Below are 27,195 nucleotides of genomic sequence, written 5' to 3'. Positions count from 1 at the left end.
GGGATGATATCTCATTGTGGTTTTGATTTGCATTTCTCTAAGTATGTAGTGATGTTTAGCATCTTTTCATTTGCTTATTGGCCGTTTGTATATTTTCTTTGCAGAAATTTGCCCATTTAAAATCAGACTATTTGTTTTTCTGTGTCATTGAGTTGCAGAAGTTCTTTATGTGCTCTGGATATTAGCCCTTTATCAGAAACATGGTTTGCAAATATTTTCTCATATTCTGTAGGCTGACTTTTCATTCTGTTGATTGTATTGCATTCTTTGATGCAAATACATTTTTAAATTTGATGTAGTCCCATTTGTCTATTTTTGGTTTTGTTGGTTGTGGATTTGATGTCATATCCAAGAAACCATTCCCAAATCTAATGTCATAAGGCTTTTCCCATTTTTCTTCTTGAGTTTAATAGTTTCAAGTGTTTAGGTCTTAAATCATTTTGATTAAGTTTTATATTTGGTGTTAGGTAAGAATCTGACTTTATTCTTTTGCATGTGCATATTCCATTTTCCAAATACCACCTGTTTGAAGAGAATGTCCTGTCCTCACTGAGTTGTTGAAGATAATTTGAACATTATATTTAAGGGTTTATTTCTGGGCTCTCTATTCCATTTGTCTGTATGTCTGTCTTTATGCCAGTACCACACTGTTTTGATTACGATAGCTTTGTAATGTGTTTTGAAATCAGAAAGTGTGATGCCTCCAACTATGTTCTTTTTCAAGATTGTTTTGACGATTTGGGGTCCTCTGGGATTCCATATAAGTTTAGGAAATTTTTTCTATTTCTGAAAAAAATGTCATTAGGATTTTGATATGGATTACATTGAATCTGTAGTTTTCCTTTTCTTTGAATAGTATGGATATTTTAACAATATTAAATTTTTCAATTCAGTGTTGCAATGAACACTGGATGTCACTTATTTATATCTTTTAACATTTCTTTTAGCAATATTTTACAGTTTTCAGTGTATACCTCTTTCACCTTCTTGGTTAATCCTAATCATTTTGTTCTTTTTGATATTGTCATTTAATTCTTTTTGATATTATTATAAATGAGATTGTTTCTAAATTTACTTTTGGATTATTCATTGTTAGTATATAGAAACAACCAATTTTGCCTTGTTGATTTTGTATCCTACATGTTTGCTGGATATGTTTATCAGGTCTAGTAGTTTTTTCGTGTGTGGAATTTCAGGGTTTTCTACCCTCAAATTATGTAAGATCTTGGCATCTGTGAACAAAGATAATTTTACTTTTTAATTTCCTTTTTGGATGCCCTTTAGTTTTTTTCTTGACTAATTTTCCTGGCTAGGACTTGCAGTACCATGTTGAGTGAAAGTGGAGGGAGAAGGCTTTCACACTTTGTACCTGAGCTTAGAGGAAAATTTTTCAGTTTTTTACCATTGAGTATGATGTTATCTGTGGTTTTTCATATATGATCTTTAATATGTTGAGGTATTTTCCTTCTATTTCTTGTCTGTTGGGGGTTTTTATCATAAAAGGGTGTTGCATTGCATCAGATGCTTCCTCTGCATCACTTGAGATAATCGTTTGGTTTTGTCCTTCATTCTGTTGATGTAAGTAACTACACTGATTGATTTTTGCATGTTGAACCATCCTTGCATTCTAGGAATGAATCCCACTTGTTCGTGGTGTATGTGATGTCCTGTTGAATTTGGTTTTTGAATATGTGGTTGAGATTTTTGAATCAATATTCATCAGAAATATTTGTCTATTGTTTTCTTTTCCAATGGTATACTTATCTGGCTTTGGTATAGTGTAATGCTGACATCATAAAATGAATTTGGAACGTTCCTTTCTCTTCAATTTTTTTTTTTTTTTTTTTTTTTTGAGACAGGGTTTCACTCTGTCACCCAGGCTGGAGTGCAGTGGTGTGATCTCAGCTCACTGCAACCTCTGCCTCCCGGGTTCAAGTGATTCTTGTGCCTCAGCCTCCTGAGTAGCTGGGACTATAGGCATGTGCCACTACACCTGGCTAATTTTTCTATTTTTAGCAGCGATGAGGTTTCACCATGTTGGCCTGGATGGTCTCAATCTCCTGACCTCATGATCCACCTGCCTCAGCCTCCCAAAGTGCTGGGATTATAGGTGTGAGCCACCGTGCCCGGGCTTCTCTTCAATTTTTTGCAAGAGTTTGAGGAAGATTGTTGTTAATTGTTTTATACATCTTTAGTAGAATTCTCCAAGGAAGACATCTGGTTATGGGCACCTTTTTATTGGGAAGTTTTTTTGATTACTGAATTTAATCTTCTTACCAGTTATATATCTGTTCTTTTTAATTATTATTTATGATTCAATCTTGATAGTGTGTATGTTTCTAGGAATTTACCCACTTTACTCTAAACTCTTGACCACCATATCTTATGCAATTGGATCTGGTCTGCTCCTAGGAACCTGGATTTGATTGTGAGTTCTTAAGAGCTGTCTTTTGTAAATCTCAGCTGGTGGTTCATCAAAGTAGGCTTCCAATATTGTAAGCAGCTTCCTCATTCACAGGGGTACAATAATGATGGCAACAGTAGACCACCCAGAGCAGCTGCTGTCATTATGCCAGCTGCATTGGGGAGGTGAGAGCAGTGGCAGCAGGAGTGGTTGCAGGAGCAGCAGTGGCAGCAGTGGGTTCTCTGTGCCCTGGATCCATGAGGCAATCAACTGCACCACCCCCACCCTTGCATGGCCAGGCAGAACCTCTTCCCAGGCCCAGAGCCTCTGCTGTGGCCTCAACCTTGCTCCCTGCCACATCCCATGGGCCCATAAGCACCGGGCCAAAGGTGCAGCCAGAACTCACGGGGCCAGCCCCAGAAACATCAGAGTCATTTGTGTGGGGTTGGCCGGGTCCACTGTACCACGTGCATCTCACCCATTGCCCTGAGAGCCATCGCAATGGGACCAGGCCGGGTCACCTGCTGGTGGGGGAGCAGCATGGTCAGGCACGAAGGGCGGGCAGAGGTGGAGCTGGGTTCCAGGGCAGTGCTGTGCTGCATGGAGCCAGTGGGAGCTGGGAGCAGGCAAGACCCCCCCCTCCCATGTGTGGCTGCAGCCGCCCAAGTTGTGGCTGTGGACTCAGGCATTTTGCACTCTTGGGGGGCCTGGGACGGCCTCCTCCTTTGCCCACACAGGCTTGAAGGTGTCTGCTCCCATTACCTGGCCTCTTCTTGCTTTCATTGCCCACTCCAATCACGGAACCCAGGTGCTGTTGCAACCTGACAGGGTGTGTGCATGCTTGGGGCAGTGCTGACAGACCAGCCCCCTGCCACATTGGCCCCCTCTAGACTTTGGGCACCAACAAGCATGGAAGGGAGGCCCAGCAGGTGCTGAGGGCAGCTTGGCACTAGCCTGCAGGCACCCCTGGGCACAAACAGCCTGGGTGCCATGAATGGTGGCAGGCATCAGACAAGATCCTGGGAAGAAGAGGGGAGGGTCCCCAGTGAAACCCCACCTTCAGACTGGGGGGGGCCTGAAGCCTGGGGGCTGGGCTACTGATCCCCTGGACTGAAGTGGGAACTTGTGGTGCCTTTTCCGGACCTGCCCATGGCCACCCATGGACCAATGGACATGTACTTCCTCTCCCCTGAGACCCATAAAAGCCCTGGACTCAGCCAAACTCAAGGAGATGATGGGACAACCAACTGCAGAGAGAAGCTGCCCACCCCAGGATCTCCTCTTTGCTGAGGGCTGAGGAGATGATGAAACATCCAGTTGCAGAAAGAAATTAACCTCTCTGCTGAGAGCTGGACAATTATCAGGATGACCTGCCCCACAGAAAGGAGCTACTCTCTCTGCTGAGAGCTGAACACTCATTGGAACACTCTGGCTATAGAGAGGAGTTCCCCTCTGAGCTGTTCTATTGCTCAATAAAGCTCCTCTTTATCTTGTTGGCCCTCCACTTGTCTGTGTACCTCATTCTTCCTAGATGGAGTACAAGAACTCAGGACCCACTGAATGGTGGGGCTAAAAAAGCTGTAACACAAACAGGGCTGAAACACCTCCCTTGCATGCCATGTTGTGGGGGACAAGAAGGAAAAACTAGAGAAGGAAAGAAGAGCTGTGTCCCTTTGGGGAGCCCAGACCTAGAAGCTCCCTGAGCCAGAGCTGTGACACCCTTTTTAGGTCTCTGTGGTTCCTGGCATCTCCAAGCTTCTGAGCACCACACCATGTTTCTTGGTGTTAGCTGTTGATATGGTTTGGCTGTATTCCCACCCAAATCTCATCTTGAGTTTTAGCTCCCATAATCCCCATGTGTTGTTGGAGGGAGCTGGTGGGAGGTAATTGAATCATGGAGGCAGTTTTTTTCCATGCTGTTCTCATGATAGTGAATAAGTCTCATGAGATTTGATGGTTTTATAAAGGGCAGTTCTCCTTCACATGCTCTCTTGCCTGCCACCATGTAAGACATGCTTTTGCTCCTCTTTTGCCTTCCATCATGTTTATGAGACTTCCCCATCCATGTGGAACTGTGAGTCTTTTAAATCTCTTTCCTCTATAAGTCTTGGGTATATCTTTATAGCAACTTGAGAACAGACTAATACAGTAAATTGGTACCGATAGAGTGGGATACTGCTATTAAGATAACCTTAAATGTGGAATTTACTTTAGAACTGGGTAACAGGTAGAGGCTGGAACAGTTTGGAGGGCTCAGAAGAAGACAGGAGGCTGTGGGAAAGTATGGAGCTTTCTAGAGACTTGTTGAATGATTTTGACCAAAATGCTGATAGTAATATAGACAATGAAGTCCAGGCTGAGGTGTTCCAGATAGAGATGAGGAACTTGTTGGGAACTGGAGCAAAGGTGATTCTTACTGTGTTTTTAGCAAAGAGACTGGCATTTTGCCCCTGACCTAGATATCTGTGGAACTTTGTACTTGAGAGAGATGATTCAGGGTATCTAGCAGAAGAAATTTCTAAGCAGCAAGGTAGCAAGAGGTGACTTGGGTTCTTTTAAAAGCATTTAGTTTTATTCATTCACAAAGATATGATTTGTAATTCGAACTTATGTTTAAAAGAGAAACAGAGCATAAAATTTTGGAAAATTTGCAGCCTGGCAATGCAATAGAAAAGAAAAATCCATTTTCTGAGGAGAAATTCCAGCCAGCTGCAGAAATTTGCATAAGTAACAAGGAAATGCAGAAACTTGTACAATCACCAAGACAATGGTGAAAAATGTTTCTGGGGCATATCAGAGGTCTTCATGGCAGTCCCTCCCATCACAGGCCTGGAGGCCCAGGAGGAGAATTGGTTTCATGGACTGGCTCCAGGGCTCCCTTGCTTTGTGCGGTCTTAGGACTTGGTGTCCCGTGTCTCAGCTGTGGCTAAAAGGGGCCAAGGTACAGCTCAGACCATTGCTTCAGAGGGTGCAAGCCCCAAACCTTGGCAGCTTCTGTGTGTTTTTGGGCCTTCTGGTGCACAGAAGTCAAGAATTGAGGTTTGGGAACCTCTGCCTAAATTTCAGAGGATGCATAGAAACACCTGGATGTCCAGGCAGAGGTGTGCTGCAGGGGCGAGTCCTTCATGAACAACCTCTTCTAGGGCAGTGCAGAAGGAAAATGTGTGATGGAAGCCCTGACACAGAGTCCCCACTGGGGCACTGCCTAGTGGAGCTGTGAGAAGAGGACCACCATCCTCCAGATCCTGGAATGGTAGATCCACCAACAGCTAGCACTGTGTGCCTGGAAAAGCCACAGATACTCAACACTAGCCCATGAAAGCAGCCAGGAGGTGGACTGTACCCTGCAAAGCCACAGAGGCAGAGCTGCCCAAGACCATGGGAACCCACTTACTGCATCAGCATGACCTGGATGTGAGATGTGGAATTAAAGGAGATCATTTTGGAGTTTTAAGATTTGACTACCCTGCTGGATTTTAGACTTTAATGAGGCCTGTAGTCCCTTTGTGTTGGCCAATTTATCCCATTTGGAATGGGTGTATTTACCCAATGCCTGTACTCCCATTGTATCCAGGAAGTAACTGACCTGTTTTTGATCTTATATGTTCATAGGCGGAGGGGACTTGCCTTGACCCAGATTATACTTTGGACTGTGGACTTTTGAGTTAATGCTGAGATGAATTAAGACTTTGGGGAACAGTTGGGAAGGCATGATTTGTTTTGAAATGTGAGGACATGAGATTTGGGAGGGCATGGGGTGGAATGATATGGTGTGGCTGTGTCCCCACCCAAATCTCATCTTGAATTGTAGCTATCATAATCCCCATATATCATGGGAGGGAACTGGTAGGAAGTAATTGAATCCTGGGAGTGAGTTTTTCCCATGCTGTTATCTTGAAAGTGAATAAGTCTCATGAGATCTGATGGTTTTATAAAGGACAGTTCCCCTGCACGTGCTCTCCTGCCTACTGCCATGTGAGATTTGCCTTTGCTTCTCTTTTGCCATCTGCCATGATTGTGAGGCCTCCCCAACTGTGTGGAACTGTGAGTCAATTAAGACTCTTTCCTTTATAAATTACCCAGTCTCGGGTATGTTCTTATAACAGCATGAGAATGGACTAATACAGCCATCGAAGCTGCTTATGGTATACCTGGTTCAGCTGCAGCCTTGCAGGGAGCCAGTGCCCTTGCCAGTGCCTAGAGCTGTCCTCTCTTCTGCAGCTGGTGTGCCTTGCTGCACAGTGTGTGGACCCCACACTCACTCACACCCCCCTTACTGCTCCACACCTGGCTTGCCCTTGGCAGGTGTGGGATCCAGGTCAGTAGCAGGAGCCAAGGACAGCCTTCCAGGCTGAGTGGGCACAATGCGCCTAGCAGGCCAGAGCAAAACTCAGGCCTAGGCGCCACTGGCCACTGAGGTTTCTGGCTGGCAAAATGACACTCCAAGGATCCCATAACAATAACTCTTAATTTTTATATTTTTTATTAATTTTTATCACAGGCTACTCATAGAGCAGTGAGGGGAAAGAAGTGCTACTTAACAAGCAGCCCCTCAGTCCAAATGGGGTAAACATTAGTTGAGCATCACTATATTTACAGTTTTTTTTTTTATTATAATTTAAGTTCTAGGGTACATGTGCATAACGTGCAGGTTTGTTACATATGTATACTTGTGCCATGTTGCTGTGCTGCACCCATCAACTCGTCATTTACATCAGGTATAACTCCCAGTGCAATCCCTCCTCCCTCCCCCTTCCCCCCTCCCCATGATAGGCCCCGGTGTGTGATGTTCCCCTTCCCGAGTCCAAGTGATCTCATTGTTCAGTTCCCACCTATGAGTGAGAACATGCGGTGTTTGGTTTTCTGTTCTTGTGATAGTTTGCTAAACTAGGTTAACTAATTTTCTAATGTTAAAAATGTATAATTTTGTTTAGGAGGTAACAGGGATGAAGTAGCAAGGGAATCATGGTGGTGGATACAGCAAGAAAATATGCCTTCCAAGTTTATTGAAAATTGTAAATTTTCGATTTACAATTCTTCATTAAAAAATAAGCCGAGACCACTTGTATACTTCAAGGCAAAAGTATGAAAACAGTAGCACATTTGATTCCGTGCAGGCGCTGCTGTCTTGGAGGTGGAGTCAGTGTAGCAGGATAGTCTACTTTTATTGATTTTAATTGACTTAAGTTTTTTTCTTTCCTTTGAGATCATAAAATTATGTATTAATAGAACAATAAGTTTGAGGTGGCTAATAATTCATGTTTCTGTGTTTTATGTAATGAAATTAGGAGGCATTTCTTTCAAGTTCAAGGAATATTTTATTTGGCAATATGTACCAGATCTAATCAATTCAATTTTTAAACATTCATTTTTTTAAGTTGGCTGTAGAGTTTGTTTATAGCAGAGAGATACTTTAATTCCAATAAACTTTCAAATCTTCCATAAGAATTTAAAATTCTCAGCTGAGTCACTGTTGCAGTGTTGAGTCATATCATCATGAAATCAGTGATGTTCTAGGTTCTAATGAATAGCATTAACCTCTGAATTTCAGCAAGTTAAAATATTTCAAGAATTCTAATGTAGTCTTAGTATCTAAGACTTAGTTTACCTGGTTTACCTTAGTTTACAAATCCTTGCTGGATGAATATTTAGTAATTGTAACTTACAACAAACTCCACATGCTACATTCATAGTATCGTGATGTCATAATAGAAATAATGATACCCCACTGAATTGCTCTTCTCAGGATCCTTTGATTCTTTCTTTCTGCCTAACTTTTTAGCTCTGAAGTGTTCTGAATCTCACCACTTGGACCTATTTCCTTGATAGTATGTTTAGAGGTTCTGGCAGGGAAATACAGCTGCTTGTGTACCCTTGAGTGAAGAATGGTTCTCTTCCATTTGGGAAGGTCATCCTCTTTGACCTAGCAAGTAGCTTCAGGAAGGACACACATGGAGTAGTGAGGAAGAAAAAAGACACCTGCCAAGTCAGCCAGATTAGCTGAATCAATCCTGGCAATCAATGAGGTGGCAGATGTTGCAGCAGGGTTACTCTTATATTTTTGGATCTATTTCCTTCACTTGACTGAAGGCATTGCTTAGTGATTTAATCTTATCTAATCTCATGGATTTATCTGTGATCTTTATGCAAATGATTCTCAAATTATACAGCCCAGACATCTCTTCTAAACTTTATAATAGTTTATCAAACTACCTATTTGAGATCTAGATCTAAATTTTTGAATAATCACTTCACTGTGATTTCTAAAACGTGGTTTCCAAAACTGATTTCCAAAACGTGATGTCCAAAACAACCTCTGATCTTTTCCCTAAATCTATAGCCTTTCTCAGATCAGTTGAATGACAACTCCATACTTAAGTTTGCTCAGGCCAAAAACCCCGGAGTCATCCTTTATTTTTCTCTTCCTCTTATACCCTGTATTTAACCCATTAGGCCATCATGGTGGCTCTACCCTTTTCAGACTATGTCTGTGTCTGGTGGAATAGTTATTCTCATTACTTAAAGACAATAAGGCTCAGAGACATTAAGAGAACAGCCCAAATCCACATGGTTGGGAAGTGATGAAGTCAGATTTCAAATTTATCTTTTCCGACCGACCACAACTAACATGCTCTTTCCATAATACTAATGCTTCTCCTAAATAAATGTTATAATTACTTTTTTATTTACATAGTTTAGAAATATGATTTGACCTATTGTATACCTGGAGATTTATAAAACAGTACATGTTATTTTGATTAGTTTCTGTAGGAATTCTCTATGCATGCTGCAGTTATTTCGTAAATACTTGCTAACTCAGTTGAATTGACTGGTACTCTTGCTATTTTATGTTGCTCTGGGTTAGGAAATGTGTTTTCAATTGCAACATATAATTGGATATGTGTGTGTTAGATACAAAAGAAGAGGTTATTAATGAAATTAAAATATTCGAGAAGGTCCTTTGGAAACCTCTTTTTCAGAGATTTCTTGCTATGTCTCTGGCTTTAGAATATGTATTAGCTTTTTTTTTTAAATCTTACATGAAAATACTTGTCTAATTGCTAGAGTTTTGTGACATGTAATATTGATCTTAATGCTAATCATTTAAGCTTAGATTATGGAATAATTTAAATTCTTTAAAATTTTATGTCAAGGGCCTCTGAAAAGAGGGACATTTTATAATTCTTAAATTCACTCGATTCTAAGTTCCTCTAATAGATTATAGTGTCAAAAAGGCAATGTGCTGGAATCATGGTAGAGCAATATCATAAAAGAAATTTCAGTGTTGGTTAGATTATTTAAATACTCCAGTTTTACTGATGTAGTTTTTGTAGTTTAGTAGAAGTTATCCCTTGCTATGTAATTAAATGTAGCAAAAATGAATTATGTTAAGCTAGATTTTGCTTGGTTAAAATTATATATATATATAAAATATATATTAAAAATATCTATATATAAAATATATATATATTTTGAGACAGAGTGTCACTCTGTCGCCCAGTCTGGAGTGCAGTGATGCGATCTCGGCTCACTGCAAGCCCCACCTCCCGGGTCACACCATTCACCTGCCTCAGCCTCCCAAGTGGCTGGAACTACAGGCGCCCGCCACCATGCCTGGCTAATTTTTTGTATTTTTAGTAGAGACGGGGTTTGACCATGTTGGCCAGGATGGTCTCTATCTCCTGACCTCATGAACCGCCCACCTCGGCCTCCCAAAGTGCTGGGATTACAGGCATGAGTCACTGCACCCAGCCTAAAATTGCACCTTTTGCTTGCTAGGTTTTATCTTTGACCCTTGAAAGAAGTCAAGTTTAAATTTTTGGGAGATTTCTATTGTTTGTGATTGTGACATATTTTGAAAGCTATTTTTCTTCATTATATGTATATGTAAAACATTTATCTATTAAACAGATTTTAGGTAAACAGCCCTGGGATAATTGATCTTCATTTTTGTCTTCTAAATTTGCATTTTTAAATTTACTTGTTTTATTATTTTATCAATTTGTGTTATTTTGATTGATTCCAGGATAAAATTTGATGACTATTTAATTCATAAAAGCAATTTTCACATCTTAAATTTTATATATCTGTTTACCTACCTATCTGCCTATCTACCCACCTACCTACCTTTGCTTTGATAGAAACATTCAGTATGGAATCACTTTTGAAATATTCTTATAGGCTTTGGAACAATTTCTTAAAGCAATAAAATGATATGTGAGGCACTAAAAAGAAAAACTGTGTCTAGTAATTAACTCATTCCGTTGCCACAGGAAGTAAAGATGTGTGCAACTGCAGCTGTAATGGCATAAATTTAGAAAGCAAACTTAATTTACTGCTTCTAAAAAAATATCTGTTGGCACAACAAAACTAAAAAGTTCAAAAAAGAGCTATTTTATTTCTGGAAAATGTGTTAGTTTTCTGTTACCATTTGCAAGGATGGGTGTCTGTGAGCCTTTATACCATGAGATAAGCCATGATCAACTATGTTGCTGTCTTTTCTTCTTCATAGTGTATGCCAATTAAAGGCCTAGGATTCGTTCTTGGAGCCTATGAGTGCATTTGCAAAGCAGGATTCTATCATCCTGGAGTCTTACCAGTGAACAACTTTCGGAGTAAGTGTCCTTTGTTTCTATGCATATATATGTATATACATCATATATACTATTATTACGAAGATTTTCTTTTATCCTTGTTAGAGTTATATGGTTGAATAATCATTGGTTTGGCATTCTTTCATCACTTAAGGAGTTTTAGTTTTAGTTTGCCATCTACAATGCTCTGGAGAACCACTAAAATATACCAAAAATATCCTTAGGTATATATTAGTTTTTAATACATTTTAAAAGTCTGAAGATATTGTAGCTATCTGGTAAGACCAATGGAGGTTTAGTTATTGAAAGATGCTATTACAGAAAGTTCCTAAAACTAATTTTGTCAGTTTGTTTATTTTACTTACCAATGTGTTTATATGTTTTTAATGCTGCATAAAAGTTACCGTAAAGTGAGAGGCTTAAAGCAGCACAAATTGGTTATCATACAGTTTCCATTGGTTAGGTTCTTAGTCCTGGGTTAGCTAGATCCTAAGCTCAAGGTCTCACCACTCTAAAATCAAGATGTTGGCTGGGTATAGTGGCTCACGCTTGTAGTCCCAGCAATTTGGGAGGCTGAGGTGGGAGGATTTCTTGAGCTCAGGAGTTCAAAACCAGCCTGGACAACATAGTGAGACCTTGTCTCAATAATAATAATGATAATAATAATACAATGCAGAGATCATCTTCAAAAAAATATAAGTCTACTTGCTGTTATTTGCATTATCTGACCTCTATAAACAATCATGACCAGAGCCATGTCTTCATAAATTTAATAAAATATTACATGCAGAAATTTATAGTTTCAAAAAATAAAAATAAAAGAAACTCAAGGTGTCACTTGGGTGTGATCTTCTCAGAGGCTCAGGGTCCCCTTCAAAGCTCTTTAGGATTGTTGGAAGAATTCAGTTCCTTGCAATTGTAGGCCTGAGGCCCTTATTTTCTGGCTGGATGTCAGCCCAGGGTCAGTCTTAGTTCCTAAAAGTTGCCTCAAGGCCTAGCTATGTCACCCTCTCACAATATGGCTGATTCCTTTTTCAAGGCTACCAGGAGAATCTCCCTAGCCTGCTAAGACAGAGTCTTAAATGACAGAGTGTAATAATGGGAGTGACTCTCCCATCACTTCAGCATATAACGTAGCCTAACCAAAAGAGAGAATGTCCCATCATTTTTACGGATCTACCCACATTCAAATGGAAGTGATTATATAGGGCTTCTATTCCAGAATTGAAATTTGGTCATCTGGTTATTTTATTCCTACTCCGGAAAATGTCAGTGTTACAATTCAAGTATTGAGTATTATTCTATCTCTGGAGAATGAACTTTTGCCACATCACCTTATAGCGATTGGATATAGTACCTAAGAAGAAAGACTGTAGTGGTTAACGGGGTGGTTTCATGAAAGTTAGGGTTTGGGAGTTGCTAAAACTAGAGTACAGGTCTTTTTTAAATAGTTACCCATAAATCTTTGCCAGCCCTATTATCTGTGTAGGAATTTGGATTTCTCTGAGGCATACTTCAAAGGGTTCATTGAGATTGAGACCTGAATGTCTTCCTCTGGGAATTTTGGTAGACATTTATAGATTTATATATAGTGCTTTTTCTCTCTCTTAGAAGGCACTATTCTTGGTCCTGAGACTGTTCACATTTAACTTGTAGGTTCTGGAGGTGAGAAACATTTTGCTGTCTCCTCCGCCACATATTTCAGAGTTTAGTCCTTGTTCTGAGTGAGTTGTTGTAGGCAGAATTCTAAGGTGGCCTCTCAGGTTCTGCTTCCACATCTTCTTAAGTGTGGGTGTGAGCTATGAATTTGCTGGGATGCTCACTCCCTTGCTTAGGTTCTGTTATTTAGCAACATAAGAGAGTAAGGATGTAGTCACTTTTGTGATTACATTGTTTTATCTAAGACTCCATCATAGCAGACTGGAAGGAGAGAGAGAATCTTCTACTGGCTTTGAGGAAGTAAACTACCTTGTTGGGGAGACAGCCATGTGGTTGGGGCTTGAGAGCAGCCTGTAAGAACTGAGAGCAAACCCCACTAATAGCCTACGAGAAAACAGGGACTTCTAGTACTACAGTTGCAGGGAAGTAAATTCTTCCAACAGCCTGAATACTCTCAGAAGAGGACCGTGAGCTCCAGATGAGAATGCAGCCTAGCCAAAACCTTGATTTCAGCCTGGTGAGGCCCTAAGCAGAGAACCCAGTTACACTGTGCCAAGACTTCTATTCAACAGAAACAGGGAAATAATAAACAGACATCTTAAGTCCCTAAACTTTTGATCATTTATAATGCGGCAATTGCAAATATACAATAGCAATCCTGGTAATATATTTTAAGGATGATTATGCTTTTTGGTGTGTGTGTGCCAGACCATGGCGACACCGGAGCTACTTCGGCATTTTTCACGTTTATGGTCCAGACATAACATATGATTCAACACTGAAGGATTAAGGGAAAAGGTTTTAGCTTATGTTCTGTGAAGGTATTTTGTATCTGGTTTACCCACATTTGTTCTCAGCTCCCACTATGTGACTGAAATAAAACATCTAAATATTGTAGAATCAGAGAATGACTATGCCATTTGCTTATAACACTACCAGGAGAAACTGGTTAACCTTTAACAACTTATCTTTATTTAATTTGCACACTCCTACTTTCTTCCTTATTTTAAAAGCCAGTGTTTTCTTACTGGACCTACACTCTAAGAAAAGGCTGCCTCTCTGTGTGAGTCTAACTCCCATGTTATACACATTGCAGCCATGGAAGAGAGGCCACTCTTTCCAGGAAGATGATCTATAATTGAATTTAGATTTGATTCAGCTTTGACCTCAGCACATACTTAGCCAGGACCAACATTCCTCAGTGACAGAGCCGAACAGTCACTGCCTGTTGTAATTTGAAGCCAGTAAGGCAGGGGTCCCCAACCCTTGGGCTGCAGACTGGTGCCAGTTAATGGCCTGTTAGGAACCTGGCCGCACAGCAGGAGATGGGCAGTGGGTGAGTGAATTAGTCCATTCTCATGCTGCTATGAAGAAATATTCAAGACTGGGTAATTTATAAAGAAAAGAGATTTAATCGACTCACAGTTTCACATGGCTAGAGAAGCCTCAGGAAACTTATAATTGTGGAAGGCACCTCTTCACAGGGTGGCAGGAGAGAGAATGAGTGTTGAGCGAATGGGGAAGACCCTTATAAAACCATCAGATCTCATGAGAACTCACTATCACGAGAACAGCATAGTGAAAACTGCTCTCATGATTTAGTTATCTCCACCTGTTCCTGTCCTTGACACATGGGGGATTATTACAATTCAAGGTAAGATTTGGGTGGGGACACAGAGCCAAACCATATCAGTGAGATAGTATTAATGCCCAAACTCTGCCTCCTATCAAATCAATGGTGGCATTAGATTCTCATAGAAGTGCAAACTCTAATGTGAATTGCACATGTGAGGGATCTAGGTTGCACGCTCCTCATGAGAATCTAATGCCTGATGATCTGAGGTGGAGCAGTTTCATCCCCAAACTGTTATCCTGCATGCCCTCCACCTCAGTCCATGGAAAAATTGCCTTTCATGAAACCAGTCTCTGGTGCCAAAAAAGGTTGGGGACCACTGCCGTAAAGTACTCTTTAACCAGAAATAGCTTTCCTGATAGCCTTGTCAAGTTTCACAAAAATCCAACATTAATCACTTCTTGTCCTAAAGAGAGAGTACAACAACCTGACTAGGAATATGAGCTGTGTAACTCACCAGTGTCATCATCCAAGAACTACTCAATATTTTTTATATTTTGGGCTTATATGAGAATATATTGCATGTCTCTGTGTTTTAATTTATTAGGTCTCTTCATCATAGTATCCAGGCAAGTTATAGGGAAAGTTATTTTTATACTTTCTTGATGAGGTATCTGTGAGATAAGGAATGACCACATGTAGCCCTTGAGCCAAAGGTAAGAAAGGCATTAAGGACCCAACATATAAGATAACATGGAAAACTGCTAGCACAGTACATGGCATATAATAAGTGGTCAATACACAGTTAAATAATTAAATACACATATACCCACATATAAAAACAAAATATTAATCATGCATGTAAAGAGATATCTCCTAAGCACCACTGGTCATTAGCACCTTATCTCAAATATTTTATTATATTAGGATAACTAGTGACTTTAGCTGGGACCTTTGGAGAATTAATTCTACAATAGGAGGAAGTTAGTTGAGAAACAAAGGATATACAGCAAAGACAAAATTCACTTGATTTATAATTGTAAATACAGAAAAAAGACCCCAAATTCCTAAATCTCTTGTAGTCTTGTGTCCCCTTTGGAGAGAGGAGCTAAGATGTGGTGCTGATCTCTTAGAGAAAATATATATATGACTTAAAAATTCTGTTAAAATGTGAAGTGATTTAAAAATCTTTATTTAGACCTAGGCCCACAGTAAACAAATGGCTCATGAAGACCAAGAGAATGTATTCAAATAACATGATATGAAATTGTGCTGACAGTCCAGAGACCTTGTTCCTGGCATCTCTCTTGAAATTAGTAATCATATGCGAGTTAATGGGATCTGACATCTGGAGAGTAGCAGGATTTCAGAATAACCAAGTACTGATGTTTCGCTGTCTTTTCAAATCCAGGTTGTTCCCTTCCAGGTTGATGAAATACAAGCTTGTGACTAGCTCATCTTCCTCAAATTCATCTCTCCTAGTATGGATTCTGTCTTCAGTGAAACTGCTTTTATCTTTTGTGTGGATATAGTGCCAGTCTTTCAGTCTTATTTCTTTCACCTTTTGGATTGACTTCAGCCTGTATACATTTCCAAATCTCAATTTACAAGTGACCCATATCCAAAAATGATAATCCCTACTTACGCAGCTCTAGTGGTATTGATATGAGAAGATACGATGGGGGGAAAAAGATAACAAAGTAATTAGAGACATAAAGAGTATGCAGTTCTGGAAGAAAAAGAAGGGAAGCTCTTTGAAAGTGGTACAGTTTAGGGATTCTGGCTGAGCTCTACAGCAAATGTTAAGCAAGGCTGACTTGTCTCTGGGATGAGTCTTGGTTTTCTTGCCTTGCTTGAGTCTCACATTCTCTTCCTACTCTCTTTCATGGCTGGGGAGTTGGGACATGTGCCTTTCCAAAAATCTCAAAGTTGAAAAGAACAAAGACATTCTGAGAAAATATTTCAGATCAGAGGCTAAGAAACATGGCAAGTAAATTCAATGCATGATCCTAGATTTCACCCTAGATGGAGAAAAGTAGCCACAAAGGACATTATTCTGGCAATTGATGAAATTTGAATGTGGGCTATGTATTAGATGATAATATTATTTCAGGATTAAATTTCCAACTTTTATAATTGTAATGTGGTTTTGTGTGAGGATGCCCTTTTCATAGGATATGCTAGCTGAAGTGTCTATGGGTAAAGGGATATAGAATCTCCATCCTATACTTACATGGTTCAGGAAGAATAGTATACGTTAAATTTATATAAACATCTATCAAGACAATAGACATTTGCTTTCTGAAGACTAAGCTCAGTATCAGTCTCTAGTATCTATTCCAAACTTAGACAGAATAGATTAAAAGAGCTTGAACACCACAATCTCATAAATAGCATCGTCACTTTCACCACTGGTCTGACTTCAACCTTGTAGTCTCGTTCTGAAGCTAGGCTTTTACTGTATTATAGGAACCTAGTCCTAATCAGTTTTACTCTAGTTATAGAAGAAAGCTTCTCCATCCAGTTGCCGATCTTATGGTTTTGCCTCAGTAATTTGCTCAATTTTCATATATTTTTCATTAGTCTTATTTGTAGGGACTAAGGAAAAATGCAAATCAAACGTATTTCCAGATCTCAGATTCTTTCAGTTCACTTGTCCTAAAAATGGGCTGTGGACTGAGAAATAATACTTCAGTCCTCTGAAAATCTTCCTTTTCCTCAACTAGCTGAAGTACTACTTTATTAGACTTTTCCCCTCATTTAATATAATTGTATATTTTTGCGTTATTTTACTTTACTAGACTGCTAATTAGAGACTTATTTATATTAACAATCATCTTTCCCCAAATATTAAAGAAAGACCTCTGGAAGGGAAATATGACTATTAATTAGCTCACTGTGGTAGGAAGAATGTCTGAAACTTCATTTACCAACATAATAGTGACAATTTTCTTTACATGGTAGAATTATTTGTAATTTTTGTCTTCTTTTTGCTTCTGTGTTTTCTTTTCTCCTAAGTAAAAATACATTTCTTACACAAAATCATAATGTTTTAAAAATAAAATATAACATTCAGAACATATTCCTACCTGACTTAGCAAATTTAGAAACTTTGAAAAGATACAAGGTATTTATTTACATTGCCTCTAAGTATCTCTCCACAAATTACTATTTACAAAGAAAAAAGTAACCTACAGTGAACAGACTTGTGGCATACCACCTTCCCAAGTAATCAAAGTAGCATACTTAATTATTGGGAGAAACTGACTCCTTGTGCCTCCTGGTATGTTACACTGAGGATACAGCATTATTTTTACGGTGTTCCTACCAAAAGTTAATAATCTGAATCTAATCATGAGGAAATATCAGGCACATCAAAACTGAGGGACATTCTATAAAATAACTGGTCTGTGCTTTCCAAAAATCTCAAAGTTGAAAAGAACAAAGAAATGCTGAGAAACTGTTTCAAATCAGAGGCTAAGATACATGGCAAGTAAATTCAATGCATGATCCTAGATTTCACTCTAGATGGAGAAAAGTAGCCGCAAAGGACATGATTCTGGCAACTGATGAAATTTGAATATGGGCTACGTATTAGGTGATAATATAGTATCAGTATTAAATCTCCAACTTTGATAATTGTAATGTGGTTTTGTGTGAGGATGCCCTTTTCATAGGACATGCTAGCTGAGGTGTCTATTGGTAAAGGGATATAGAATCTCCATCCTATACTTACATGGTTCAGGAAGAATAGCATACGTTTAAATTTATAAACATCTATCAAGACAATATGAATGGTAAAGTAAATACAGCAGAATGTAAATAATTGATGAATCTGGGTAAAGAATATATTGGATTTATTTCTACTATTCTTGTAGATTCTCTGTAAAATTTAAGTGATATCACAGTTAAAAGTTACAAAATCTAACTTTCAGAATATCTGTTTTAATTCAAAGGACTTAAATATTTCAATAATTGTAGCTTTGGTGAGTTAATTAGACATTTGTGATTTGGAGCAAAAATTCACTTATCAAAGGGAATTTATTGCTATCAAAAGCGACATGACTTTAAATTATTTTTATTATAAAAATGTTATATACTCATTAAATAAACTTTGGAATGTATACAAAGGTAGAATTTTAAAGGCCATTCAAAGTCTATTTTTCATTTAATTCTTTTCAGTTTATAGTTTGTACACAAATGTCTGTATATATCATCTTTCTAAAAATTTGGAATTATATTTATTTAAAATATCATACATAGTTTCCTTGAATATAATTTTAATAGTTACATAGAATTCCATTGAATAAACACACTGTGGTTTGCTTAATCATTCTAAGGTTTATACTTTTACTAGTTTCTATAAATGTAAGACTATATTTATATAAAAATATCTAGAAGTTTTATGGGTTTTTTTCTTGTCAATGAAAATAAGGCAAGGAAATAAGTTAACATACTGTTCACAAATTGTCACAATTTATTTTGGCAGGCTTATGATATAGGTGAACATTTTAGATTCCTCAGATGGCCTGTAAATGCTACTGTAACCTTCTCCCAATGTCCTTCTCTGTATTTTTTTCTCAAGGCAACACTCATATAGGAAACAGAAGAGCTGCTACTGCCAAAGCTATATAGCTTTATACATTTGCCATTTGTCTTCAGGACGTATTTGTTTTGTCTGAAAGTTCGAAGTCTCATCTTCAAGGGTTTTTAGATTTCAGCAAGGCAGATCAGCATTCTGTGCACGGAGGATGCGTTTCCAGTTGCTCAGTCAAATTTTGATACAACATGGTTTCTAAACAGATTTGCCCATAGGTACCAAAGTCAGCAGTGCTAACTCATATTCTTAATGTGTTTTTCTAGTTTGTTTCCAGCAACTTGAAAAATACTACTTTGATTAAATTTCTTAAGCATACAGGGTTTGAGAGCATAAACAATGAAGTAGTGAGTTGAATGTTATTTTCAACTAAGCATCTGTATTATAGATCAGTTAATTTATTCTTTTGAGAGAGCACTTTCATCAGTAACAATTGTTTATTGAGTATCCAATATGTATAAACTACTAAGGTGCTAAGTGTATAAAGAGATACATCTATAAATCATGGCCCCATCTCAAATAATGTAAAATTTTAAAGAATCATAAGCTTAAGAAGAGAGCTTATTTATTTATTTATTTATTTATTTATTTTATTTATTTGAGATGGAGTCTCACTCTGTTGCCCAGGCTGGAGCGCAGTGGCTCGATCTCGGCTCACTGCAAGCTCCACTTCCTGGGTTCACGCCATTCTCCTGCCTCAGCCTCCCGAGTAGCTGGGACTACAGGCGCCCACCACCATGACCAGGTAATTTTTTATGTTTTTAGTAGAGACAGGGTTTCACCGTGTTAGCCAGGATGGTCTCGATCTCCTGGCCTCGTGATCCGCCTGCCTTGGCCTCCCAAAGTGCTGGGATTACAGGCGTGAGCCACTACGCCCGGCCTAGAGCTTATTATTATTATTACGTAGTAGTATGATTTCTACTAGCGGCATATATTCTCTTTTCCTAGATAGGGAACTTTAGCATAAATCAGCAAAATGTTTTTAGAACTGGAAGATTATTAAATTGTGCTTTGAGTCCTAAAGGAAACACTGAATATCACAAGCTCTGTCTTTAATTTTAGTTGCTTTTTGAGCTTTAGAAATCAGATCTCTTGACTTTTGGTTTTGCTTTCTCTCTCTTACAACTTTGTGTTCCTTATAGAACTTCATGAATTTTGACAGTCAAATGAAGTTAAATACATTGTTAAAGAGGAAGTTTTTTATGATGGCATGTTACTGTTTGCCATTTGTGAACTGATCTCATGGTATTTGTGAGCACAAATAATAAAATGTCCTCATAATTTATTTTCCAACAAGTCGCCTTTTATACATGAATATTGAAATACTTATCTAACCAACAATTTATTTCCCATATCAGGAAATACAGAATTGTTTGGAGTTACATTCATTTTTCAACCTTATACCTAGTTGCTACTAATTCAGTAGATGGAATACCTGTTAACTATGATTTCTCTCCTACTTGAGGAAGATAATAAAGTGTATAGGCTTTTTCTATGTCCTGTACTCATGACTGTATTTCATGGCCCAGTATTTTGAGTCTTTTGTAATTTTAATATAGGTGGGAAAATAAAGATACAAAACCATTGTTCTATTCTTAGAGAGCTCACAGTTTCTTTTCACATACCGTTTAGATCTGTGGAACTCTACCAGTAAGCAGAGTAGAATAATACAGTCAAGTAAAGAAAATCACAATGGCATGTAACCTCAGGAAAAGAACTGAGCAGAGACAGAGTATATCAGTCATGGAAAGCTCTCCATGTTGATGTGGATCTCTGGACAATGATGGGGCAAAGGAAGTACATTGAAGTGCACCTTTGGACAGCAAATGTGGACTATTCAGCATACTGTCTACAATTCATATGTTTCAAAATTCTACCCCCGATTCTCCATTTCAAAAGGTTGAACATAGACAAGTAATTCAGTCTTCCCAGTGAATCAAAATTGGAGAACATTGCAATCACTATGCAAGAACCTTAATTTATGTGAATAATGAATTACATCAATGTAGAGGAGATCATAATTAGGAAAGGTAGATCGGCCGGGCGCGGTGGCTCACGCCTGTAATCCCAGCACTTTGGGAGGCCGAGGCGGGCGGATCACAAGGTCAGGAGATCGAGACCACGGTGAAACCCCGTCTCTACTAAAAATACAAAAAATTAGCCGGGCGCGGTGGCGGGCGCCTGTAGTCCCAGCTACTCGGGAGGCTGAGGCAGGAGAATGGCGTAAACCCAGGAGGCGGAGCTTGCAGTGAGCCGAGATCGCGCCACTGCACTCCAGCCTGGGCGACAGAGCGAGACTCCGTCTCAAAAAAAAAAAAAAAAAAAAAAAAAAAAAAGGAAAGGTAGATGAACAATAACATTGAATTAGTGACAAGATATATATCTTTGTATTATAATGCAGAAATGAGATCAAAGTCCGATTTAGAAATAACATTTTCTAGTAAGAGAAGAAAAGGACACTAATTTTTCTTTAATTATATAAATTTAACCCACACAAATACATTTCTAAAAGAATGTACTGCATTTTTAATTGCAAAAGATACTTTTTTTAACTAGGGTATATCTTATGAAAAAGAAATAAATAGCTGATCCTAAGCCCAACTGTTTAGAATGTTTCATAATGGCTTAGTTTATTTGACAATACTCTATACTTATTAGTTGAATTTGGCAAAATCTGACAAGAGAAACTATTTTCTTTTTGCTAACCTGACATTAAGGTTGTTCCTTTGGTGATGATGTCAGCTTATTGGGCCTCCAGATGTTAAAAGCCCTGCTTGGGTAGTTTGATTAGCCCAGATATTAGAGTATCTCACCATACAGCAGTTGAGTTATAATCAGAGGGTTCTACTCTTTAAGTGCAGTGGTTTAACTGGAAGCAATTTATTTTGTTCTCTACTGTATTTAACAAATTGATTTAGATGTAGTATTATCAAGGAGCAAAAATGACCACAGGCAAGAATAAACTACTTCCAGGAAGTAAATTGTTTTGTGAATGTAAAGGAAAGCCTTTAACATCATGATTAGAGTTACCTTTGCGATCTACAAGATCCCAAGTTAGTTCACTTTTCCATGTCCATCACATGATTACCATGTTGTTCAAATCTAGGGGCACCATTCAAATTCTATTCTGTATGAATGCTGCCAGAGACAGCTCACTTTGGAATGTGGAAGCTATGATACAAGCTTTTCTTGCCCTGCATCACATACTGTTGACTCACCTTAGATTTTAGCTACAGTAGACAGCTAATATTACTGAACATGCTGCCAGTATCCAACTTCAAGTGCCCATAGAATTTCTTTTCTTTTCTGCCTCAGGGCTGTCTCTGAAGCCCCCTAAGCTTGCTCAGCCCTTGCCCAGAAGTGTGGTGAAATGGAAGTTTCCTGGGATAACTGTCAAACAAAGGGATTGGTAGTTGCTGCATAAATATTCCAGCCTTCCATCCTCTGGAAAGTCAAATCTGAAGGGCATTGTATACAGTTTTAGAGGGATCCCAGCAGGATTGATCCCCCATTTTCCCACAGTAATATCCAACTCAGTAATCTACTTTTATTATGTTTTCTTTCTTCCTTGTCTTACTATATCTGATTTCCTTCTATCACTCTATCTTTGGTCAACCTGAAATCGTTGAAAGGATCAGATTTCAGTTTAAAAGAGTTTATTCAAGCAAAAAGGTGGGAATAGCCAGCTGGGAAACACGGACACCGGAGAACTGTGGTCAGTGCTACTAAGTTAAAAGTTAAGTGTCTTGCTTATTGGAAGAAAACAAATAAATTTAATAGGATTGCAGTATTTTCTATAAAAAGCTGGTTTATGAGTTACAACAATTTAATTAGTTATAATTTGCTTTCTTTTCCATCTGGCTTAATTTCTTTTCTTTATAGCTGGTTTTCATTTTCTTTCCAGTTTACAAAACTGTATTTAACATTCCATCTTATGACAATGTGATAGCCATGAAGTCTTTGTGTGAGAAACAGTAGGAGGGAAGTTAATCTATAATAAAGATCATTAAGATCAACAATGAAGAGGAAGGCGATCTTTTCTGGTGCCTTTTAGTTACTTGCAACATTTTACAAAACAATGTAGGTAAGGAATAAGGCTAATCTATAATCAAAGATACAAAGGTTATAGCTGCCGGTTATGTGACTTGAGCACCATAATCAAATTCCTTTTAGGCTCAAAATAATTTAGAGTTCCAACAGCTTAGATTTTGAATTAGTTATTTTTATATTTTACACCTTCTTTTAGGAGTCATCTCCTAAATCAGACATCTGTGTCCAAGTTCGTATCTCAGGTTCTGCTTTCTGGGGACCAAGACGAAAATAGCAGCTTTAGCTGTTTGGTAGTGGCAACTTGCACATAAATTCAGGAAAAAAATATTATTTTCTGTTAAAGCTTTCTGCATTTGCAGTTACAGAAAGAAATAATTCTTTGCCTCTTGTAAAATAGGAGGCAGAGTGAGAGATAGTTTGGGGATAATTAAGAATTTTGTTTGGCATTAATATTGGGGGAGCCTAGGCATCTTTGCTATTTTTATTCATTCTTTGGGCAATGTTATCTAGTCTCGTGGCTCTAAATACTCCCTAAGTGCCCATTATTTTCAAATATTTATCTTCAGTGCAGGCGTTTTTCACATATATCAGGATGCCTTTTAGACATCATCACTTGGCTCTCAAGTAGACATCCTTAACCTGACATGTCAAGATTGGACTTAGGATTTCTTCCAAAGCCTTCTCCACATGTGTGCTTTCCCTTCTTGGTTAATGGTAACTTTTTTTCTTCCACTCATTCATACTAAACACCTTGGAGACAGCTTTGACACTTTTCTTTCTGTCTCACGTGATAACCAAGCCATCTAAAATTATGTCAACTCCACCTTCAAACTCTGCATGCAACCATTTTTACTGCAATACTGTGACCCCAGCCTTTATCAAGTCTCACCTGGATTATTACAGTAGCTTCTCATCACTATCCTTGCTCTTTCCCTTGTCCTCTAGAGTATGTTTTCTATACAATCAAAGCAATCCTTTAATTACATAAACCATATCATGTTACTCCTTTACCCAAAACCCTAACCCTAACCCTGCAAAAACTAAGCTTAAATATACTGAGCACTTAACATACTGCAATATTTTTCAAGTTTAAGTGATTCGAGGTGCTAAATAGTCTCTACTTATCCCATCTCAGAGAATTAAACCTTAGCTGATGTGGGTGAAGTTTCAAGTTTCATTTGTATTGAAAGTAAATAATGTATACTGTTTGCTTTAAATGTAGCTAATATCTTCCTAAGCCAATGAAAAAAGATCAGCCTATTTAGTTGAAGCAAGAAAGCAAAGATTTGTGTAAGAAGGACTATTTTGTAAAACAAACAATACCTCCACAGATAATTTTTTGATTAATTTAACTTCTATTGTACTTCTTTTTATGGTATTTTGGTTTGTGTGGTGATTGCTTGCACCTGTTAGGATTCACTGTCCTTTGTTGCTAATGTCCAGTGCCTGGTAAAGCCATTAGGTTTCAATTTGTCCATTGTTTTTGGTTGTTTCTGATGGGAAGATAAATTTAATCCCTGTTCTTCCATCTCATCCAGAAGGGGGAAATCCTAACCTCTGTGTCTCAAATCTGAATCTTAGAGCTCATACTTTATCATCTCCTATTCTACAGTGCTCTATGATTCTTCACATTGTAGTCACCATCATTAGACCTTCTGAATCCTTGACACTTTTATCTTAGTGAAATGACTGGCTTCACTTACGTAACTATCCAGTTCATACTCGAGTTAATGCATTGTTTTCTCAGTATCCTGGCTTCTCATACTTCTCAGTTTTTGACTTGACTATGATTCTTCAAGTTTTTATATGCATTGGATACCTTTTTTTAATCATCTCAAATTGCTTTTCGCCTTATCTCTTTCTCTACCCATTGCGATCACCATTTCCTGAAGGTTTTGAATGGCTTTGTGTAAGTGCCATTGTGGTGTGCCTTTCCTCATATGCTTCTCACTTTCTGTTCTGCTATGAGGTACCTCTGTGGTCGTGACACAAGATGTGAGAACCTGCTTTGGATCAAGTGTGCATAATGCAGGCACGTGGGGGCAGTTGATGATTCTGGAAACCCTTTATCAATTAGTAAGGTTGATAATGGAGACATGTTTTCCCCTTTATCTCTACGATTGACTCAGATTCAAGAAGTCCCTGGAGGATTGAGCACAAACTGCTCCAAGGGAGTGAAGGCTGCAGATCCATTATACAGCCTTGTGTTGGCTTTCCTCCTTTGCCTTTTTACCCCTCCTCTCACACTCTTGCTGTCTGGGAGCACGTTTTGTAGTTACATGAAAAGAAGCCTAAAACTGTCATTAGCAAAATCCTTTCTTTATTCTCTGTGTGTGACTGCTCTATCCTCTGCGTTTGTTTCTATGCTACTGATAATCGTACAAAATCACACACTATCTTGACTATGTTTCTTAGTAATGCATACTGTCTTACTCTAACTGGATTATTTTTCTGCCAAGTGATCTGACAAATCATCTTGTATTATATTTCTGCCTCAACCTTCATGTCTTTAATCTCAAAAAAGGCCTTCTTCACTCTCAATAAGTATTCTTACCTGCTTTGTTGAGAAGGATAAGACTCTACAAGATTGGCTGCCACATTTTTTCTACTTCAAAATGTATTTTTTTCAAACTGATTCCTTCTTTCTGCTAAAAAACAGTACACCTTTTAAAAATCTTTGATTTATCTCTACTTTTTTCCAGTGTCAGAAGAGATATCAAATATTCTTAATTTCTCCAACTATGCTGTTGATTACATCCAATCATGACTTCTCAAATCCTTCCTTTACCAGTTTTCTCATATAGTTACTCAATTTCAAATGGCCCATTTTTACTGGATGCAGTTGTGTTATGATCGCACCTGTTTCAAAGAAAACAAACAAACAAAAACAAAATCACTTTTTAAAAATACCATCATTATTCCTCTCAACCATGAGTTTTTCTTGCTTTTTTCATTCAATAGTGCATTTATTTAAATAATATAATATCTTATTACTTATTTAGTACATAAGCCTTGACAATTTAGGGACTAAATCTCCTACTCTTTGGAAACTATTATCTTATAGGTCAGTGAAGAATAAAATAATTATTAAATCTTGTAGACTTTTCTCAGTCATATTGATCACATTATAGCATTTTTTAGTAAATTTCATTTCTGTTATGACACTGTAAGTACTCTTCCCTGTCTAGCATTTCCCTCTGTACATTTCCCAATAATTATCTTATCCACTCCCAGAGATCTCTGTAGGTTCTGTCTCTAACATTCACTCTGTATCTCAGTTCTTTCTTCTAACTTCTCTGTTTTGGAGGAATATCTTTTTTTAAGGCACCATGAATTCCTAATTACTCTTTGCATCTCCTATATTTGGAGAAGAGGAGAAAGGGCCAGTCACTATGATTTCTATAAATATTAATAATCTCAACCAGGTGCGGTGGCTCACACCTGTAATCCCAGCACTTTGGGAGGCCGAGGCAGGTGGATCACGAGGTCAAATGTTCGAGACCAGCCTGACCAACATGGTGAAACCCTGTCTCTACTAAAAATACAAAAATTAGCCAGTCATGGTGGCCCGTGTCTGTAGTCCCAGCTACTCAGGAAGCTGAGGCAGGAGAATCACTTGAACCTAGGAGACGGAGGTCGCAGTGAGCCGAGATCATGCCACTGCACTCCAGCTTGGGTGACAGAGTGAGACTCCATCTCAAAAATAAATAAATAAATAAATAAGTAAATAATCTCATTTAATCCCACAGCAATTCATGTTTCATAAATAAGTAAACTAAGACCCCAAGTGGTCTAGTGAGTTGTCTCATGTCATAGAGTTTTCTGGAGTAGGGAACAAAGTCTGCTTGACAATAAAATCCATTTGCTTTTCATCATGTAACGGAATGATGACTCTTAAACAGCATTATATCCATAATCATCAGAGAAATATTCAATTGTGTTTTTGCTATTGTCTTTACTGAGGAAACAAAACAGACAAATACATTGTACAAAGATTGTGAACCTTTAATAGGGGTTGAAAGGAACCAAGACTTTCTGTTAAACTGTATATTATTAAAATGCTGTTACCTAGAGGAACCTCTTTCCCAAATTCCTCAGTTAATCAAAGCTGTGTTATATACTGAAGTGGGTTCATATTCATTGATGTCTTTTATATTGAATTCAGAGTTGGAAATCATTTCTGTTTCTTTTTTCTTCATATTTGGCATTAATTGGATAGATGTTGGTGCTAAACTCATCTTAACTATTAAAGAGAAGCTTTACCTATTGAGCTTCAGAAGTAACTTAAGGTTGATAATTGAGACAGAAGAACCTAAAA

At 38.2% G+C, this 27,195-nt stretch overlaps 1 protein-coding gene across 1 annotated transcript in view; it reads left to right on the top strand.

Annotated features, from left to right (window-relative positions):
• LOC105480013 (G protein-coupled receptor 158) overlaps nt 1-27,195 on the top strand; it is a 443,658-nt gene that overhangs the window by 217,680 nt on the left and 198,783 nt on the right. The window contains exon 3 of the mRNA XM_011738438.3: nt 10,917-11,019. Within this exon, the coding sequence (XP_011736740.2) occupies nt 10,917-11,019 (103 nt within the window). The remainder of the gene's footprint in view (nt 1-10,916; nt 11,020-27,195) is intronic.

Source organism: Macaca nemestrina, chromosome 9 (genome assembly GCF_043159975.1).
Source record: "Macaca nemestrina isolate mMacNem1 chromosome 9, mMacNem.hap1, whole genome shotgun sequence".
Classification (NCBI taxonomy): domain Eukaryota; kingdom Metazoa; phylum Chordata; class Mammalia; order Primates; family Cercopithecidae; genus Macaca; species Macaca nemestrina.
The sequence above is the reverse complement of the archived record's forward strand: the minus strand, read 5'-3'. Positions and strand labels throughout refer to the sequence as shown.